This window comes from Osmerus mordax, chromosome 5, assembly GCF_038355195.1.
Source record: "Osmerus mordax isolate fOsmMor3 chromosome 5, fOsmMor3.pri, whole genome shotgun sequence".
Classification (NCBI taxonomy): domain Eukaryota; kingdom Metazoa; phylum Chordata; class Actinopteri; order Osmeriformes; family Osmeridae; genus Osmerus; species Osmerus mordax.
In genome coordinates this window covers 12,810,049-12,829,188 of record NC_090054.1, presented here as the reverse complement: position 1 = coordinate 12,829,188, position 19,140 = coordinate 12,810,049, and the positions used below count along the sequence as shown (strand labels likewise).

At 47.5% G+C, this 19,140-nt stretch overlaps 2 protein-coding genes across 2 annotated transcripts; both read right to left on the bottom strand.

Moving 5' to 3' along the window:
- On the bottom strand, positions 1-5,120 carry myoz1a (myozenin 1a). Its single transcript, XM_067236982.1, has 6 exons — positions 4,985-5,120; positions 3,244-3,333; positions 1,745-1,932; positions 1,309-1,513; positions 1,005-1,173; positions 1-813 (listed from the first exon to the last, which is right to left on the bottom strand). Exons 2-6 carry the CDS (start codon positions 3,329-3,331, stop codon positions 579-581), a joined length of 885 nt encoding a protein of 294 aa, XP_067093083.1. The 5' UTR covers positions 3,332-3,333; positions 4,985-5,120; the 3' UTR covers positions 1-578.
- A 1,982-nt stretch (positions 5,121-7,102) lies between these two features.
- Positions 7,103-18,150, bottom strand: synpo2la (synaptopodin 2-like a). The gene is made up of 5 exons (XM_067236399.1): positions 17,849-18,150; positions 15,047-15,198; positions 14,078-14,817; positions 9,511-11,913; positions 7,103-9,405 (listed from the first exon to the last, which is right to left on the bottom strand). Exons 1-5 carry the CDS (start codon positions 17,948-17,950, stop codon positions 9,065-9,067), a joined length of 3,738 nt encoding a protein of 1,245 aa, XP_067092500.1. The 5' UTR covers positions 17,951-18,150; the 3' UTR covers positions 7,103-9,064.
- Positions 18,151-19,140: the final 990 nt, after the last annotated feature.

Sequence of the window (19,140 nt, the reverse complement as noted above, 5' to 3'; positions counted from 1 at the left end):
TACAATTTGAACTAAGGTTTATTTGGAAGCTATATTGCATGATGCAGCACAGTCACACACAGACCAAAAACCCATTAGCAAAAATGGATACAGTTCACAGCAAAATCGGATTTGTCACAAAGCTGTCACATTTTCCAAATGTTTTACAGGAAAAGGTATTCAAATAAGGAGCTTGGTGACCAACACAGTGTTGATGCACACATGGATATTGAGCAACATGCAAAATACTCTCTACCCCTTATTTAATCATACTGACACATAATAACACATTACCTAATAATATTCGCACAACGGTTGTGAATATTATGTTTAGTAGGTCAGTGCAACTGAAATCTCCATTACAATCAACATTTCATTTAAACAAACTAATCCTCATGAATTCAGCAAGCCCTAGAATTTAGTTTCCTTGTATCACTATTGGCCAAACAAGTTTACTTGACACACAGCTCAGTGTTCATATCCTAGATTAATTTTAAATGTACAATGAATGGACCAAAGCAAGCGGTACGAGTCAGTCTGTGTGTTTATGTGTGAATAATCATGGCGCAGGTGCGTGTGTGTGTACATGTGTGTGTGTTTCAAAGGTCATCAGTCTCGCCGTCAAAGGGTACGGTGTCCATCTCCATGTGCATGCTGCTGGCATCGTTGTTCACCACCCAGCCTATGGGAGTGCGGTTGAAGGAGGGTCGAGAACCAATGTCGTGCTGGTACACCACCGCCGGCTCTGGCTCCTCCTTGGCTACTTCAATGTCTGGCAGCTGGAACGTCATCAGCTGGGAGGCCTTCTCAAAGCCTCCAAAAGGTATGGCAGTCCTATAAGGTAAATGGACACAATATCAGATTAGTCCAACATGGTAATAATCCAACCATGTCCATACTGAATATCCAAACGAAGTGGAAGGCTATTCTGAATGTAAAAATCAGAGGAAAACACGTTTTCTCTGTCTTGCAACAACGAGCTTGGATGTGTTTACATGATTTCAACTAGAAAGGCAATGGCATACCTGTTGAAGCTTTTGAACTTGGGCAGTTCGCAATGTACTTTTGGGCCTGGCATCTTAGACTTCATGGTAGATGTGAGATCCTCATTGCCCTTCATGGCCCGTTCCCATGGTGACTTGTATGCGTTTGGGTCCTGGCCACCCTTCTTGCTCTCGTCCAGTCCATTAACACCTGCACAATAGATCCAAAGAGATGTTCAAGTCAGCTGCTCATATTTTGCCTTGATGTGATCATCAAGTCCCCAACGGACTATAATATATTTGCTTATCTATGCTTACAGCTCCAGAGTTGCACAGTCATACCAACCTTGTCCGTGTACACCACTGCCATCCCTGCCCTGTCCACCTACACCTCCAATCCCTTGCATCCCACCTGCTCCTACCCCCGCACCCTTGCTGCCAGGTTTGGGAGGGGGCACAGGGGCCTGTCCACCTGCCTGCTTGCCCACCAGGTGGCCCCCAATGTCCACCATCTGGCCCCCTAGACTGGGAACCAGGTTCTGGAAGTTCTCCTAAAGCAGAAAGCAGAGGAACAGCAGATCATTGATCATATTTCCATTTACTTCCCTTGGTTTGACTTCTGTACTCTCACTGTAATCATTTTTGTCTTGTTAATAACTTGTTACTTGGTTATGTATGCTTTAAAACTTGAGCAGCACTCATCGTGGATGGCAAAAGAAATGAATTACACAAAGAAATAATTTGACCACTCCATTGCTACACTTTCTTTTATTATTCTTTACCATGGACTCGCTGCTGAAGAGATCAGGGTTGTTCTCATAAATGAACTTTTCCATCCTTGCTTTCCTCATCCGAAACATCTTGGAGCCTTTATTCTTCATGAGGGACAGCTCCTCCAGCATGGTGTCCCTGGGGGTCCTGATCTTGGGGCCCAGGTCAAACTCAGACGCCTCTGGCTCGCCCTCAAACTCTACAGGGGAGAGAACAGGAGGCTGGTTACCATAGTTTCATGTTGTTTTCACCGACACAACATAAGAAAGCATACTGTAGAACATGGAATAAAACGTGGTTCTTAGAACATACAGTATTGAGCCTCATGATCTAAAAGGAGATCATGAGAAAATGTTATGTGAAAGAGGCAGGAGTTGGGTTAAACTAGGGTGCGTCGTAATTAAGCTTATCCTGCGAGAATCATGGAACATGTGACACAATATGTGTATTTCCTTTTTTATTTTTATTTTTTACATAACAGAGACATCATTTCGGGAGCTCAGAATTACGGTGGGAAAATCATAAATCGATCTCCTCAAAGATGAAACGGCAACCCCTCTATCATGTAGCTGCAGAGGGAGCTAAGAGGCAGATCTGTCCCTTCAGTCTGGCTGTGTACGCATCGGGGTGCTGACTAAGACACACAGAGCCTGGTGAGGGAGCCTGGTGAGGGAAGGTCTTAGTCATTTTCATATCTGTGCTATCTCTACTATTTCAGCTCCCAGTGCTTGTGATCCATCTGTCAGAAGTCACAGTGTTGAAACGGAGGTCTTGAGGAATGAAAAGTAGGAGAACATGTGAGTCTACAAGGGCACAGTATCCGTTACCACCACAAGACCCAATAAACTACATGTTGTTGTTATTACGTACTTAGTTTGTGTCTCACCATTAGATTCAAAAGGAAGTCTAATCGTTTACTCTGCGTCTAATTTGTATTTTACATTTTAAGTTGAATATGTTAGTTTTATTTTATACAAAGTCATTATTAATTCTTCATGGAAGACTCCAGCAATCTATAAACCAAGCAGTGAGGGAGGTCTGGATACCCTCATGAAAGGGAAAAGAAACAAGTATCAATAAAGGCTGAAGTGATTGGTAAAATATGGATGCTGAAATTAAGTATGGTTTCCATGACTGAACAGCTGAAAATGTAGGGTCAACCAACATTGCAATGATTTCAAGACAAATGTTGTTTCTGCTGTGAAATCTGCAGAAACAAGCATAAATGTTAACAGTTCCACTTTTGTGGAAGAACTGAATGCACAGTTAGACTAAGGACATGTCCTTGAGAGTTTAACTGAACAGAAAAACCGAAAATACTTTATTCAGCAAGTGGTTTTTTCTGGTTTGAGTACAATTATAGGGAAAACCTCACATGGACCTACCATATACAGTACATCACAATAATTGATGAACTTTAAGGGACTGTTCTCATACACAGGCATAGTTATGTGACAGTATATTCTGTAAGTGTGAACAGTGTGGGTGACGCAGAGGGTGCATGCCTTACCATCCTGAGTAACATGTGACAGGTCAGTAATGACCCTGGAAGGCTTTCTTCGCTTGTTAGGCGGGGCAGGTGTTCCAGAGAGAGGCATAGCTGGGGACATGGAGAGGGCAGAGCAGGACAGCAGGACAGATAAGTATGACACCTCTCAGCTGTAGTTTCTGTTCTCTAAAGTTGAGCGGACTTACACATTTAAAAAAAAACTTCCTAAACTAGCTTAGGCCTCAATTTATTTTATAAATCGACATAACTCCTAGGTAACTCTATTGTGTGGTCCTCCGCGCATGCAGTTTAAATGTCAGTTACAATTTAAAAGCAGTTTGATTACCTTTTCAGATATTATGCAATTGAAATAATCCAAATAATTACCATCATTCAAGCACAAACCTTGATTCTCTTCGTGTTTAAATGTTTGCACATAGGTGCAATCATTCCTATTGCAGACGGCACCAATAATCAAGAGATGAGAAAGGAGAGTAAGACTGGGGTCCCTGAGCATTACTCCAACTCGGCACTTAACACTGCACACAAACATATGCACACCACCTTGTGGTAAGTGAAACCAAAGGACCCGAACATGCTGCCTGGGCTCATTTTTCAGCTTCAGGGGCTGTGTCAATGCCCTTCACATTGTTGACATTCCTCAACCAGCACGTCTGGCGGGAGGAAATGCATAGCTTACTATAGACTGCAGGTTTGCTTCAGACGGACAACTCAGGTCATGGATATTTACTGTAAACAAGCCCGAGTTCCACAAGTGACTAAGACTCAAGATAAATGTTTTGTAGCAAATCATTTGGCATATCGGATGATGCCTACGTTTCTTAAATTACAAACTTAATTGTATTTTTCCGATAGCTCAGGGAACCTCAACTTCATATCAAAGTTACAAACATATGGAAGATGTATCACACTTAGCATATGATCTGTCTCTGTAGGGTGTTTATGACGTATAAGACACTATGCTTATATCATGGCTGACTTTTAGCCATACTGTTCTCAGCATACTAAGGGGTTCTGCCAGTGTCTTTAAGGGCCTGTCAAAGGCAAAACATCGCATCCCATCAACTGACTGTAATTCAATCCCACCAAGCTATTTTTAAGCGCCACTTTCTGCTAAGACCTTTTAGTAAAGAGTGGTGGCGTCAGTAGACAACCAGCTGAGCTTCACATATACACACATGCTGTACACATTCTGGGGCATTTTTGTCAGCAATTCTTGAAATTGGCCCCAAAATGTGTAGCTGAGACTTGAGGGGAGTGGAGGAGCCTTTTATCAAGGGGGCAGGACGTTGTTATCGAACTTTAAGGGGCTATAATGACAGTTGGGTATTCCTCCCCCCCGTTGAGTTTTCGTGCCAGGCTTGGCACACCAAACCAAATCTGCAGAGGGTGCGATGGGGAGTGGTCAGCACATTCTCTCCCACAACCCTGAGGGTCTTTAACACAATGCCGCGCCCAACACTAAAAAGCAATCAACGTTTACAGTCCACCTCTTCACCGGCCATCATTTGAAAAGCACTTCTATTCCAGCCATGAATAAATAATGACTTGCTCATTGAGTCAGCGTGCTCAACTATTATTTAAGTGCAGACGCTATTAACACCTTGAGGGACTGCGTGGTATGGCTGCAGAGTTCAGTTGCCTTTCTCTCTTTGTGCGGTGGGATGGTCAAAGTTAGTGGAAATCCATGCTGTTGGTTAGTAGAGCACAGTTAGAGCTAGTGGGCTGAAAATCCACTCACCCAAGGTTTTTGCACTCCTTCTTTTGAGGGGGTATCTATAAATACCAGGCAGCGGAGGATTCCAGGTGGATCTAACTTGATCGCGGCTTTACCAATCCCAGGGTGCCTGTGACCTGTGGACGGACGCAGATCCCAGGGAGTGCGAAATATACCCTCAGCTTGGATGGCAGATCTTTGAGGGGGGGGGAGGGGGGGATGGTGGGCGGGCGGGCGGGGGAAAGGGGGGTGGTTCGGCGGTGACAAGGGAGGGGGAAGGAGGCGAGGGGAAAGAGGTTCAGGTTGGACCGAGGCTGAGGTGGTGGGGTTGGGGTGCTGGGTGGGTGGGTGGGGTAGTGGATTGTGAAAGTGGGTGGGGGGTCTTTCTGCACAGCCACAAAGTGCTGATGGGGATATCAAGAGAGCAATATCATTCTTGCAGATGGTCCGAACTGCTATATATAGCTCTTTGGGAGAGAGTCTTAACTTAGTTAAAAGACAGCCTCAAAGGACTGTGTGTGTTTGTGTGCATTTGTGTGTGTGTGTGTTTGTGTGTGTTTGTCTTAAGTTAATTTGTTGGCCTGTTTCTCCCAATCATTAATTATCTCCAAACTTACACTGGATCAGCTTTCCAGACAGCCCTTAGCTTCATTCAGGGTCACACAGCTCAACGAGCAGGACTGGCTGCTTATGTGTTGGCTCAATCTACAGGTTTTCTCTGTGTCATAGCCGACTGTTTAGCTGGCACAGCTGAATGTATCTTTCAGTTCCAGTTTCAGTTCTTTCAAACTGACAAATTGTGCCAATTTCGATTAAAAAAAAAAGAATCCTTTCCTTATTTATTTAAGTTGTAGTTTATTTGTTGACTCACTCACAAGTCTATAGAGTAGTGTCCTCTAGTTACAATTGTTTGATAAATAGGCTCACTTGAGTTGTCACTTGATCTGGTCTAATGCACCTTATTGTTTTTCTGTATAGCATACAGTAACACAGATATACTTTGTGCTTATCCCTTATTATTGTTAATCCTCATACTGTTGAACTGTATTTTAACCGCAATGTAAAAATGGGACTGAGTGTTGAACAGCCATAAATACTATGTGGGGATATTAACAGCCCTATATATAGGTATCAGGACGGCCAGGCAGAGAGATGCCAGTTGACTCCATCTGAGTGTACTGTATTCATGCTGCGGCAGACCCCTCCATGCTCTCTCGCCCAGAGGACGTGGCGCTTAGATTTTCAGTTCAAAACTGACCTTATAGTGCCTCCATGTGGCGAAGTTGTGTTAGGGCAGGCACTGTACAGCCTAGTGTTGTCATTGAACAGTCAAATACATAGAGAACAAATAGAGATAGATGTAATGTGTTGACTATGGGCTATTTAAAAAGTCAAGGTGCTTACAGTACATCCTTCATCCAATTTATTGTAAGTAAATGTAAGTGCAAATCTCCCAGGATCAGTTCCAAGACTCTACCTTTTCCCACCTGTAGCTTCAGTATTCATCCATAAATTATATCCAATCAAATGCTATTTAGATTTGTTTATAATAATAATGTCAATCCTCTCTATTCAAAAGGAAGGTTTTAGTTATTGTACCTTGGTTGTATTGCAAAAAGTATTCCTCATCATACAAATTCCATAAGGACATGTGGTTCCCTTTGAGGGTGAAGGGTGAAGGGTCAAGAGTAAACTGGTTTAATCTGGTTTGTAGGAGATGAGGTGAGTTTTGCAACATTGGTGAACACATGTTTGCATAACTGAAGATAATAATTATGGAATCAGGACAGAAGATTAGAACTAATCCAAGAATATAAAGCATCTTTATTGGAGTGGAACTGTAATCCAGGACTAGTATGTGTGTGTGAGAGAACTGCTCTAAGTCTCCTAGTGTGCCTGAGATGGTGGAGACAAGGACAGCTGTTGTGTTCAGTTGGTGTAATCAGGAAGAACATCAGTGTCAGGAAAAGATGGATAATATGTAGGTCATGTGGTTTGGGAAACAAATACAGGTTTGTATATTCACGGTCCACGCTGTTTTAAAGGAAATAGTTTATCCCTTATTGTGTTTTACTGTCAAATTGTGTTTTGAAATGTGAACAACAGGGGGCAGCGATGATCCAGAAATATCAGACAATTGGCAAGATTTCAAGGCTATATTTATTCATCTAAAAACATCTTGTCTGTAAGGCAGTCAAAAGTGTACACCAACATCCTTTATTGCAGATTCACAAACAGAAATGTTCAAACTCACACTTGTATCTAGCTACAAAGAGGAACCATTATTATTATTAACTTGTATTTTTACACACTAAGATTCCTGTACTGTATGCACAACATATCACATACTTTAGCAAACATTATGACATAAAGCACATGAACATAGTTTAAATTATGTTAGATTAGATTCATAAATTATAAAAGCAACATTTATCATCTCAAAGAAGGTAAAAGTATTAAACTCTGTCAGTGAACATAACTTTATTTAATTGCATTCATGGTAGTCCCGACACTGTTACCAGGGTTAGTTGTTATTCTATTCTGACATTTTAATTCATTAATGCATTCATTAATTCATCAATGCATTATTCAGTCTTTGTATTGCACTGAGACACCGGCATAGTGGAATATCTGTGCCATCAGCCCCCATCTCTACAGTACCTCCTTTCTCCAGGCCTCAGAACCCATTTCACCCTTTCCTGTCACCATCTTCTAATTTCTATTGGCTGTGGGAATTCATTGTCCAGTGTCCAATCAGAAGTCTCACGTTCATGGACCTTTATTGCATCTATTTTCACGCCCTCTACCTGCATGATGGTACAGCCCAAACATGCCATTGTAGACCTTTTATTCATGGTCCTGAATGGACCCTCCAAAACTCTGTTGACAGGGGCCATTTTCGGCCCCACGTACCTTCCCTATCCACAGCCATACCCATGCCTTAAACCGTTATACTGCCGGTGCCTCAGTTTTTCTTTTTTTTATCTTCCTTAATCGCATGACAAATCTGTTTCATTCACAATAAAGAAAAAGATACACCTTTTGTCTCAGCATTGTCATTTGTTTGAATACAACGTGAGCGGTGACATGGACACCAGGCGCCCTAGAGAGCTCACTGGGCACTGGGGACAGCAGGGGCACGAGCAGCAGCCGTCTTGCTAGACAAACATTTCCAGAGCTTTAGAGACTTGGTTGTGCTGGCGCAGAAGCCAAACACAATGGCTGTCACTGTTCCCAAACGGACCCAGCCCTGGCCAATCATCAGCATCCAACCGCTCTGTGTGCCCCAAGTCTAAGACGTTGTGCCCAGTGTCACATCAGTCTTGTCCCTGCATGGAGTCACATGATGGTGCTCTCGTTGAACCGTTTGTCCTCTAACATCCTGTGTGCCCCCTTCTCCCCGAGTCAGCCTTGCCTCGCTGACCTCTCACCTCTCACCAGAGCGAGGAGACACTGCTCTCCGTGGTCACATAAAGTGTGAAAAAACTGTGAAATGATCACCATTCATACCAGATATCCTAAACGTCAACATTTCAAGTTTCAAAGAATAATTCAGTACAAGCTCTCTCACTGCTCCCATGGCTTTTTATTATTGACAGTATTTCATCTGACTGTGCCGAAAGATAAGCCTTACACAAACCTCCTCCAGGACAGGCGTAGAGAATGGTAGGAATACTACTAGTCCAGTTCTAGTTGTGTACATTGGGTACACTATGGTGTATATGTGAAAAAGAAAACTCCTCGTATCCTTGGCTTGACAGGCTATATGTAGCCTATGCATTTTAGCAACGACTGTCTATATGTGACTTCAAAGCTCATCTAAAACTGCAAATACATGAATACCATTGTGAAATATAAACATATGTTGAAGATGGAACAACAGCCATCACTGCCGCACAAATTAAAGCCTTGTAACATATTAAAGCCAAATAAATGAAAAATATAAATATAACAAATTCACTTTAGTTAGGGTTTTCAATCATTGAAATCAAACATAGCATTTTAATTAAGTATATTTTTAATCAATCATCTTATATTCATTGTGGGTTTAGGATTTGAAGGGGTCCAAGTCCAAGTCTGTGAAATGGGGTCTCCCGCCCAAGCTCACATGGCCCCTGGCCTCCAAATGTGGGGTTTGATGCCTGACTTGGTGGCGATGAAGCGAGGCTTTGGCACCTGGATGGGTGTGGCTCTCAGGGGAGGCAGCGAGCCCAAGAGGCTCAGCTCAGGGGCACTCTGGAACTGCTTGGCAGCCTGGAGCCCTGTGTAGGACACTCCAGTGTAGGGTGTCGGGTGTGGGACGGGGACCGAATTGGGGATTGGGATGGCAGAGATTTGGGGCAGGCTTGGGAGCCCAGATGTTGGGTGTGGAGCATTGAATGGTGTGGGTGTGGGGGCTGAGAAAGGTGTGGGTGTGGGGGCTGAGAAAGGCGAGGGGGTGGGGGCTGAGAAAGGCGTGGGGGTGGGGGCTGAGAAAGGCGTGGGGGTGGGGGCTGAGAAAGGCGTGGGGGTGGGGGCTGAGAAAGGCGTGGGGGTGGGGGCTGAGACACGAGCGGTGGGCCGGGAGATGGGGGTAGGGGTCGGTGAGGTCATGTCAGAGCGCATAATGGGCTCTCCGAGTGTGGTGGCGGACCGCTGGGCGATCACTTTGGTTGCCAGCGTGGGCGCTGACATGGGCGTGGGGGTGGAGAAGCGTTTGATCTCATACACCCGGGCCGCCTTGATGGGGATCTGCTTGGGTGGGGTCAGGGAGCTGCCCACCATGGTGTACCCACCCTGCTGCTGCTGCTGCTGCTGCCTCTGGGCCTGGTAGGAGGGCATGGCGGACAGGTTAGCCACGCTTCCACCGTAACTGAACATTCCAGAGTTGAGCTGGTAGGGCTGCCTCCTCATGAAATCCAAAGCTTTGATGCCCTCTCTCTGGGAGCCCATTCCCCCTGGTCCCCCTCTGCCCCTGCCAGTATCCCGCTGTGGGCCCACAGGGCAGGAAGGAGCCAGAAGAGGGTTGTAGCCAATAGGAGGAGGAGCTCTGATATTGGGGGAGTACTTCCACTGGTTGGGAAGCGAGGGGTTGGAGGAAGGGTCGTAGTCTTGGGCACCGGCCATGGAGTGGACCTCCTGTTGGAAGGGGGTCTCTGGGGGGGTATCCACCACGTACAGGTCCATGCGGCTCTGCCTACGGGCAAACAGCTGAGCCCCCTTGCCCTCGTTCTGGGGGATCAGGGGCGTCTCATGGATCACCCTGGGCTTGGGGGCCACCGGAGGCGGCATCCTACCTCTGCCCGCCTCGCCATCCTGGTTGTCTTCCTCGCCGCCCTCGTAGCCCATGACCACCGAGGGAGGGCGTCCGTAGCCGCGGTGGGGTCTGTCATCCAGGTTCTGGACCATGTTGAGCAGCTCCGGGTTGGGGGAGTTCTTCTTGTCCTCCGGGGTGCGGAACATGGGTCTCCTGCCGCTGCGGCGGCGGGCATCCAGGAGGATTCCAGTACGACCACCGGGGGGAGACATAGGGGTGGTGGGTATGGGCGTGGGGGCTACCGTGGTGGCTTGAGGTACCACAGACACCGGAGCCGTGGGTGGGGGGGGCCTTGGGACCGAAGGGGGTTGAGAAAACGCCATCGGAGGTGGTTGAGAAACTGGGACTTGAGATGGTTGGGCAACGGAGACCTGAGGTGGCTGGTACACCATCTGAGGTGGTGGAGGCATGGGAGCCATTGAGACTGGTACATGGTTCATCTGAGAAGCCGTAACGGCCATTTGAGGCATAGGGGCAGCTGAGACCTGGGGCATGGGTGCCACCGGGGCAGAAACAGGGAGATGGGGTGCAGTCATGGTCATTGGCTGGGCTGCCTGCGTGGTCTCCAGAGGGGTGGAGAATGCTGGGTAGCGAGGGGCCGTGGAGGAGGGGGAGAAGGGACCACCGGCTACCGAGGGCGGTGGAGAGAAGATGGAGGGCTGGCTCAGGGAGGAGAGGGGAGCCATGTTGGCGGCTAGCTCGGAGGAAGCGGAGAAAGGTGTCGGCACGATGCCTGCCGAGGTGGCTGGGCGCTGGGGTTTCTTGGTAACTGTGGGCCGGAACACGACAGGAGCAGTGGCGGCTCTGTTGGTGACGAAGCCAGGGGCAAAGGGTTGGGCGGTTCTGTTGAGGACTGAGCTGGAGGAAAGTTCCGGCAGGGGTGTCTGGGATAGGGGCGCTGGGGCGGTCAGGATGGTCACTGAGGCGGTGGCTGGTTTTGGTGCCACAACTGGAGGCGACATCACCATGCTAGCTGTGCTAACAACAGAGTAGGACATGTTTCCGTTCGCCATGCTGTGAATGGGAGGGGCCAGTTGCTGGGCCTCATCCTGGAAAGATGCAGGGGGTGGCGGCTGATGGGTCTGCAAGAATTGCATGTCTGGCTGAGACTGGCTCGGTGGATACTGATTTGGTTGCTCCCCGATCTGCGATTGGCTTTGGGGCTGTGGCTGAGGCGGGGCCTGAGGCTGAGCGGCCTCCACTTTCCTGGCGTGCTCCGCCGCCCTCTTCCTCTGCTGCTCAAACAGCTGGGCGCCCTTCCCGGCGGTGTCGCTCAAACCCGGACTGGGCGCGTCATCCGCCCCGTCCCCTCGCCCTCCCGCCGCCGTCGTCGCCGCCGTCGCCCTCTTCTCCAGCACGTCCAGGTAGTCGCCGTCCCAGGTGGAGTCAGGGGCAGCGGAGAAGCCGTCTTCGTCAAACTCGGACTCGCTGCCCAGGAACGCCCCGTCCTCTTCCTGGGAGTCCTGGCGCAAGTCCTCGTCCACGCTGCCGAAGCTGGTCAGCGTGTACTTCTTGGAGCGCTGGCGTCGCTTCTTAAACATGAGCACGCCCTTGGAGTGGGGGTTGGGCGCGTCGGTCAGCAGGGAGGCAATGGTGCGACACTTGGTCCGAGCCTCCTTTACCTGCTTGTCCTGGAGGGTGTCTCCTCGGTTCAGCTCTGCAGGTGCGAGAGGACACGGTTTACAGTGGGGACATTACACAGTGTGTGCAGGAATGTCAGCATTTTGGCATGCATCGTGGGGTTGAGGTCAGTTCTATTTTTTGATGTGGTCAATAAATGATGTTTCTTTTCGAAAACAAAAATGTATGTTTGGCTTTCCAATTGGAAATCGTGAATACGAAAACGAAAATAAAACTGAGAACATTGATAGCCAGAGTGAAGAATATTTTTGCCCTCTCGATGACCATATAATCTTCACACAGCTGGCTCAATGTGACATCAGGGATCTAATGACATCAGTGATCTAAAAACAACCTGCCATGTCTTTAGCAAGACTATCCATCTTTTAACCCGTTAGAAGAGCACTGCGAGAAAAAAAACAGACAAGACAGACATTTTTTCACATTAACTGCGATGCAACAGGAAGTATCTTGATAACCTTTTGAAATAGGCAGAAACTGGGCTAACTGAAGTTTCTGTGATGTTGAAGTTAACTTGTTAGCATATTGCAAACTTTTTATGGTACTGAATAGTATAGTGTGAAGACTAATTCTATTAGCCAAATATGTATGTAAAGAGGTTTTACTTAATAGGACACTGACTGTGTCCCTGAACAGGACACGTAGGCTAAATGTTAAACATCCATGAGGGGACAGTACAGTATTTATGGGACTATTTATTCACCCTCCTAAAAAAGTCCTTCTTATCCTCAAATAGCACCTGTCTTCCTGCACATAAGTTTATGAGTGACAGATGGGAAGCATTTGAATATTTTGTATCACAGAAAGAAGGAAAGATGAAGTAAAAAGTGTTAAAATAGTCGAATGGTGTGTCATTTATATTGGTAAATAGATGGTGAATTGGATATTTTTCTGATCTAGGGCATTACTTACTGTGAACTTCCCACATCCCATTTAATTTTCCATTACTGGATATGATTATGTTATCCTGGTTCAGATGGCTGCTCAATGTTATTAGTCAGGATAACATTGACATCTCTTCATATGAAGCCCTTCCAAAACTCTGAATCTGGTGAATGGGTTTTACAGAAATGGCTGAAAAGGAAATTCAGTACATGCCAGAATGTACATGCTTTTTACCAATGCGAGTAGTAAACCAGAAGCGAGTGGCTACTTGTTCATAGGAAGGGTTGGTGAACTTAAGCTAAAGGTCGGCAGTTCACTCCCTTCATGCTAAAACAAGACTTATCTGAAAAAAACATGTGTTCCTAATTCATGGGGCATCTTAGATATTCAGGGCAGACCTCTGGAGTACTCCTCCTCTTGTGTGATCTCTTCAGACATTCTTCAGCTGCTCACCCAGGTCAGGAGCCTTCACATCACAACCATGTTAGCTTTGACATATGGATCATATCAGCGTCCCTATTTATATCTATCGGTGTGTTTCTATATCTGTGTCTTCTTAGTGTGCTCCTGACAATAGGTATGGATGGAATGGTTTCATATTTGGAGTCTTGGATGGATGCGACAATGTCCTATTTTGCAGATACGACGTCTGAGCTAATAACGCTAGCTTTTCCCGCAAATTGTTTCTTCTCGTATTCACTTACGATTTGGAAGCACAAGACAGAACATGTGAGGTTAAGGTAGTGCAGAAGTACAGGGAGACATGAGAGTTGGCCAGAAAGGGAAAGTGAGACGGGGGAAGAGGGTCTGCTACTTGATACCAGATAGCAGCTGTACATGCCTTTCTCTGTGGCCAGGCCCAGGCCCAGAACCAGCACTCCGGTTATCACTCTACTGAACCACAAGTATATTTAGCAGCCTACGTGGAAGAGCTCTGTGTTCTCTTAAAGGGGATGGAACACACATGTTCTCACATCACAAATGTCTGGTCCAATCACACCTGACGGAATCCACGGAATCGAATTGTCTGGATTTGAATATTCAAATGATCCACTCTGGGAAAACATCTTATGTTGTGCCAAACCAAACAAAAGTAAATGTTTATTTTATTCCAGCTGTGCATGGTATTACTGCATCTGCAACTATCATATTGATTTGGTAACAGAGAGACGTCGTAGTTGTGGCTTGAGTGAGTGCTCGACCCGAGACAAACTTTTGTATTAACTTTTTTTTCCCATGTGGTTTACATGGTGAGAAATATCTCCCGGTTGACTGCTCATCAACAGTGTACTCACTGGCTTGTTTGGCCTTATCCATGTATGTGGTTGTCAGATCCTCGTCCAGAGGCGTCTCCAAGGGACCCACCATGGGCACCAGCTGCCCACGGGAGCCCAGCATCATGGCCTCCTTAGCCCTTTCAGGGGACACCAGCGGGGGAACGTTGGTCAGCTCCTGGAAGCCGCTGTCCTCCTCCGGCCCCCCACTCGGAGGCCCCTGGTCATCCGCCGAGGAGATGATGGACGAGGTCTCTGTGGAGGTCTGCGAGGACCACATCCCTGAGGGCGGGGGCTGGTAGATGACCTCCCGCCGGGCCACGCCCACAGCGGACAGCCCCCCCTCCCCGCCGCGGCCGTCCGCCACGCCGGGGTAGACGCGGGCGTCCGGCGCGCTGTCGTAGCCGCTCATCTCGGACGTCTCGCCGCCTTCCGCCGAGGCGCGGCCGGGGGGTTTCCCCGGCAACGGGTTGTTGGGACTCCGGCGTTTCTGCCGCCGCTGGCGCTCGTGGGCCGCCACGTCGGCGTCGCTGTCCGTCTCGCCGTAGTACGCCTCGCTGCCCGGCGGGGAGGTCAGGCCGCTGCGCCCCGTGGGGGACAGGAGGGAGCTGCGGCTGTGGCTGTGGTGCACCTCCCTGACTGGGGGGTGGTTGGGGTGGGCGGAGGGGGACATGGCGCGCAGGACTGCCCGGTACTCCTTGTCGATGCGGGGGGACGGGGCACGGGTCAAGAGCACCACGGACTGGAAGCCAGCCGGCGCTCTAAGGGAACCGGGCAGAGGAGAGAGAGGAGACACATGACGCTGGTGCTCTACTGTAGTGCACGGCCCTGAAGCATACAGCAGAGGTGGTCAAATATGCCTGTGAACTCACAGGACGTACATGAAGCTCTGTGTTTCATGATTCCACGTAGTTTGGTGATACCCATGCGTATAGAGATGCAACCCGCAGCTCATGTTTTGACTGTTTTGACTGGGTTTTGGCCTCTCACCTTTTGACCCGGATGTGGAGTATTCCGGATGAGCTGTCGATGACGGTCATGGCCTGGGCGTGGGACAGACCGCTGCATGGCTGATCGTTGATGGACACCAGCTCATCTGCCTCTCGGAGTTCTGCCCTGCATGCCTTACTGCGCTTTCGTACCTATGGCAACAGAGGGAGATAAAGACATGCACGCAGGAAGGTCAGAGGATGCAAAGGGTTTTCGTGCATTGGTGACAGTGGTGGACAAAAAGTAAAGGTTCTATTATACATTATGATATAAATCTCGTTCTCATAAAAAAAAAAGAGCTGGAACAAGAAAACATGGAAAAGTGTGATTTTGAACCTCTCCACATTCTCTTTAGTTAAGAGATAATGGAATGATTCACTTCAATTGATGAACCGATTCAAGATATTCACTTACACTCTCTCTCTCTCTCTCTCTCTCTCTCTCTCTCTCTCTCTCTCTCTCTCTCTCTCTCTCTCTCTCTCTCTCTCTCTCTCTCTCCCTCTCACAATCTCACACACGTTTCCTCCAATCGATCTCTACTGTATCATCATGCAGCTGGGGAGGAAACGCGACGGGTGGGCTCCTCGTTTTGGGGTCTACATCTGTGGTAGTCTGTGGTAGTCCCTGACACAGGGCCGGACTGGTCCTGACAGCCTCGATGTGCCGGAGACAATGGCCACACACTGCCACCCGTGTAGAGTCCTCTCACCCACTTCACCAGGGTGAATGCTGGGCAGGTCCCTTGCAGCTCTAGACCTTCCTCTATCTATATCGAGCGTCATTCCATAGTGGCCACATAAGTGTGGCCGCATGCCCTCCCTGTAAAACCATGTTGTTTGCAGGTGCCACCATCGACCACTTAGCATATTTGTATGAGGATAGCACTGTCCATTGTTGAGGTTGCTTAAGGTCTTAAGAATATGATATAATATTCTGTCTATGCACTGGACAATTCATCTATGAATGCAACAGAATGCCTTGTAGACAGCCAATCAGTCTTTGTTTAGATATTCTTGGCTGACATTTATAGGCCACTAATGAAATCCCAGGTTCGCTGTTAGCTAATCCTGTCAAAGTGGCCCTGACTTTGTGCAGCTACTTGTGGTCCAGGATATGAATAAGTCCATCAATCAGTCAACTCGCCTACGTCACTTCTGGCTGCTGCCCTTGTACATGACACACACACACAGTCCCAAGATCCCACTGTCTCATGTGCCTCCACCACAGCCAGGACACAAGGGAGTTACAATAAAACAAAATAGCAGCCACATATACCACTTGTGTCTAGGTATTCAGCTGGAGGCCTAACATAATTACACCCTCACTTCTGGGAGGTCAAAGGTCATAGACAGTTTTAGATCAGCCGCCACAGGACAGTCACAGCTGTCTTTAACCATAACAATTAGCCTCGTATGCACCTACAGTGCAACTAACTTTTACAGTATCCCATGTACAGTAAGTCACCTCTAGGATTGTTGTCATGGATTAATGTTGTGGGACCTCCATACTTAGGGCTCCTATAATGGTGTGGCCTGTTACACAACACAGGATGTAGCCTAGGTTAGGTGGTTTGAAGGCGGCCTACCACAGAATGACTTTGACTAAAATTAAGCTACGTATATATGTGACATTATAGTAGTCAGCAAGCTGAAACTTCAATCTAAAAGTCCTTTTTAAAGTTGATATTAATGTAGCTGTGAAGATCCAGGAGGTGTCAGTGTTTTATTTTGACTTTTGAATTCTGGATCCAACCTAGCAGAGGCAGCAAATATAACTCTGCTCCACCATTTTGGAATTTGGAGCTGAAACACACACCTTTCCTACAGGTCAGTCTGTCCGGTGGAACCTTGGTAAGCTGGCCCACACCAAGAATAGCACATTTGAAAAGTGGTTTTGCTAACTCAACACTCAGTAAATGCGATGAGTGTGTATGAGAGTGCTCATGTGCACACTAAAATAATCCAGAATATCTATATCAAGATGGGAAAAGAATAGACAGAAATAAATCACTGGGGTGAGGAGAGCAGCACAGCAAGGGAAGTGATGAAAGTTCTAGAATCTTCAAATAAATTGTGAAATACCACTCATGTCATGAAGACCTGTCTATTACGGTTGGAAAGTAACTGAGCTCATTCTATGAACAGATCGGAGCAACATCACGATCTTCTGAAAACGATCATCCTGATCTGAGGAACATCTGTGGTTCTCCTCTCTTGCACATGTTCTACACTGTCTATCGTATTCCAACAATAGTCCCATGACGCCTCATCGCTACGCTATACCACTCTCTAGCCAATGTCAAAGCCTCTGTATGAAGAAACACATCTGATTTAAATCAAGTCTTATCATTTGATGAAGAGCGACAAATGAAGACCGTGTGGCGTTTGTTTTGATAAGCAGTGAAGATGGGGGGTGGAGGGGGAGTTGGGCTGTAAAAGTGGAAAAGACGTTCCAGGTTCACACCTCTATCTATTACCCGAGTGCCTCCCTGTCTCCTGTTCCAGATCAGATCCATGACTCACTCCCAGGCCTCTGCACCAACCCATCACAACCAGCCACTATTCCATCTCCACCGCATTCATAACCCCTTCATTCATAACCCCTTCATTCAAGGCCTCTTCATAATCCAGCCACGCCATTCCAAACCTAATACGATCTAAACTCGCCATCATAGAAACCCCCATTTCCAGTTCCCTTATGTCATCTAGCCTTTATTCCATGTACAGTGACCCTCCATATCACGCAGGTCGACCCCTTATCTGATTCCATTCAGACCCGTCCCACCATTTGCCGAAGCCGTACCTTGGCCACCTGTAGTGGCTTGTGGTGCTCCACCCCTCCCTGCAGACGAAAGCCCCACGGCGCTCCGCCAGACAAGGTGATGACCACCTCCTCAGCCACCATGGTTGTCTTCTTGTTTTTTTTTTACGTTTCCCGACTGCCTTCTTTTGTTTTGGGTTCCGTTTGTCGTCGTGTTGTTCTGGGGGTGGGGGGGACCCTCAGTGTGTTGGGTCCATGGTTGACAGGGCCCCCTCAGAGAGCCATGTCCTGCTCTCCGTCGGCGACGCTATCCTGGGACTGACTTCTCCGAGTTCCGCTCCTCTGGCACCTGGGCCAACTCACACTCGCTCTTACACACACTTACACACACTTACACACACACTCACTGTCATGGACACACGCGTGCATGGACGTACGCCCACGTGCACCACCGTAGGGCCATGCTGATAGGGTGGCAGGAAGGGAGGGGGGGGGGGGTGCTGTAAGAGAAGGAGGGAGAGGGAGAGGGAGAGGGAGAGGGAGAGAGAGAGAGATAGGGAAGAGAAAGAGGGAGAGGAATGCCGGTTTGAATGATGAAGGGAGGGGCCAACTGCACACTTGTCCTGTCACTCATTCCTCTTGGCTGTCAGAAGGTTGTTGATAGCCCCTCCAAAAATATCCCTCCCTCACTCTAACTCCCACCCCCAGACCTGGTTAGAACCAAAATCTGGAACAGCTAAATGTCAGTGATTTATACCTGGGGTTCCAAAATGGTGGCAGGGACATGATAGAGGGCTATGGCCAATTCATACTAGGTCATGGCCTCTGTTATGTGGTCCTGAGGCATAGTCACCATAAAAAGTCATTACAGGGGGTGTTGTCACTGGTAGTGGTAATGTCAGCATCCAGGCTAAAAACACCAGTCTAAAACAGGCCAGTTTAACTCTGATTGAGCAAACTCAATAGAGAGACAGGAGCTAGGCTAATTAGTTGGTAAAGTCAATAAACTGTCGTAAACGACACAGAACACATTGTTGTAGATTTGTATTAGAGGGGACAGGCCTGTGTTTGGATGTTGCGAACATGTGCCTGTTGTTCTTTGTTGTTCAGTGGATACTGTGGACAGTCTGTGGATTTTCCAATTCCACTTGACCTTCCACAGAATTTCCGTATCACAACAATATGTGTATAGAATTCGTAATATAGACTAAAGTCTATTTGTGATGTACCAGCAATCATGTTCCTTCATATGTTGATATGGTGTGAGTGTGTGTCTGCATTCTATAATACAACCACAAGCATCTGATTTGGTTGCCAGGTATGAAGCTTGAGAG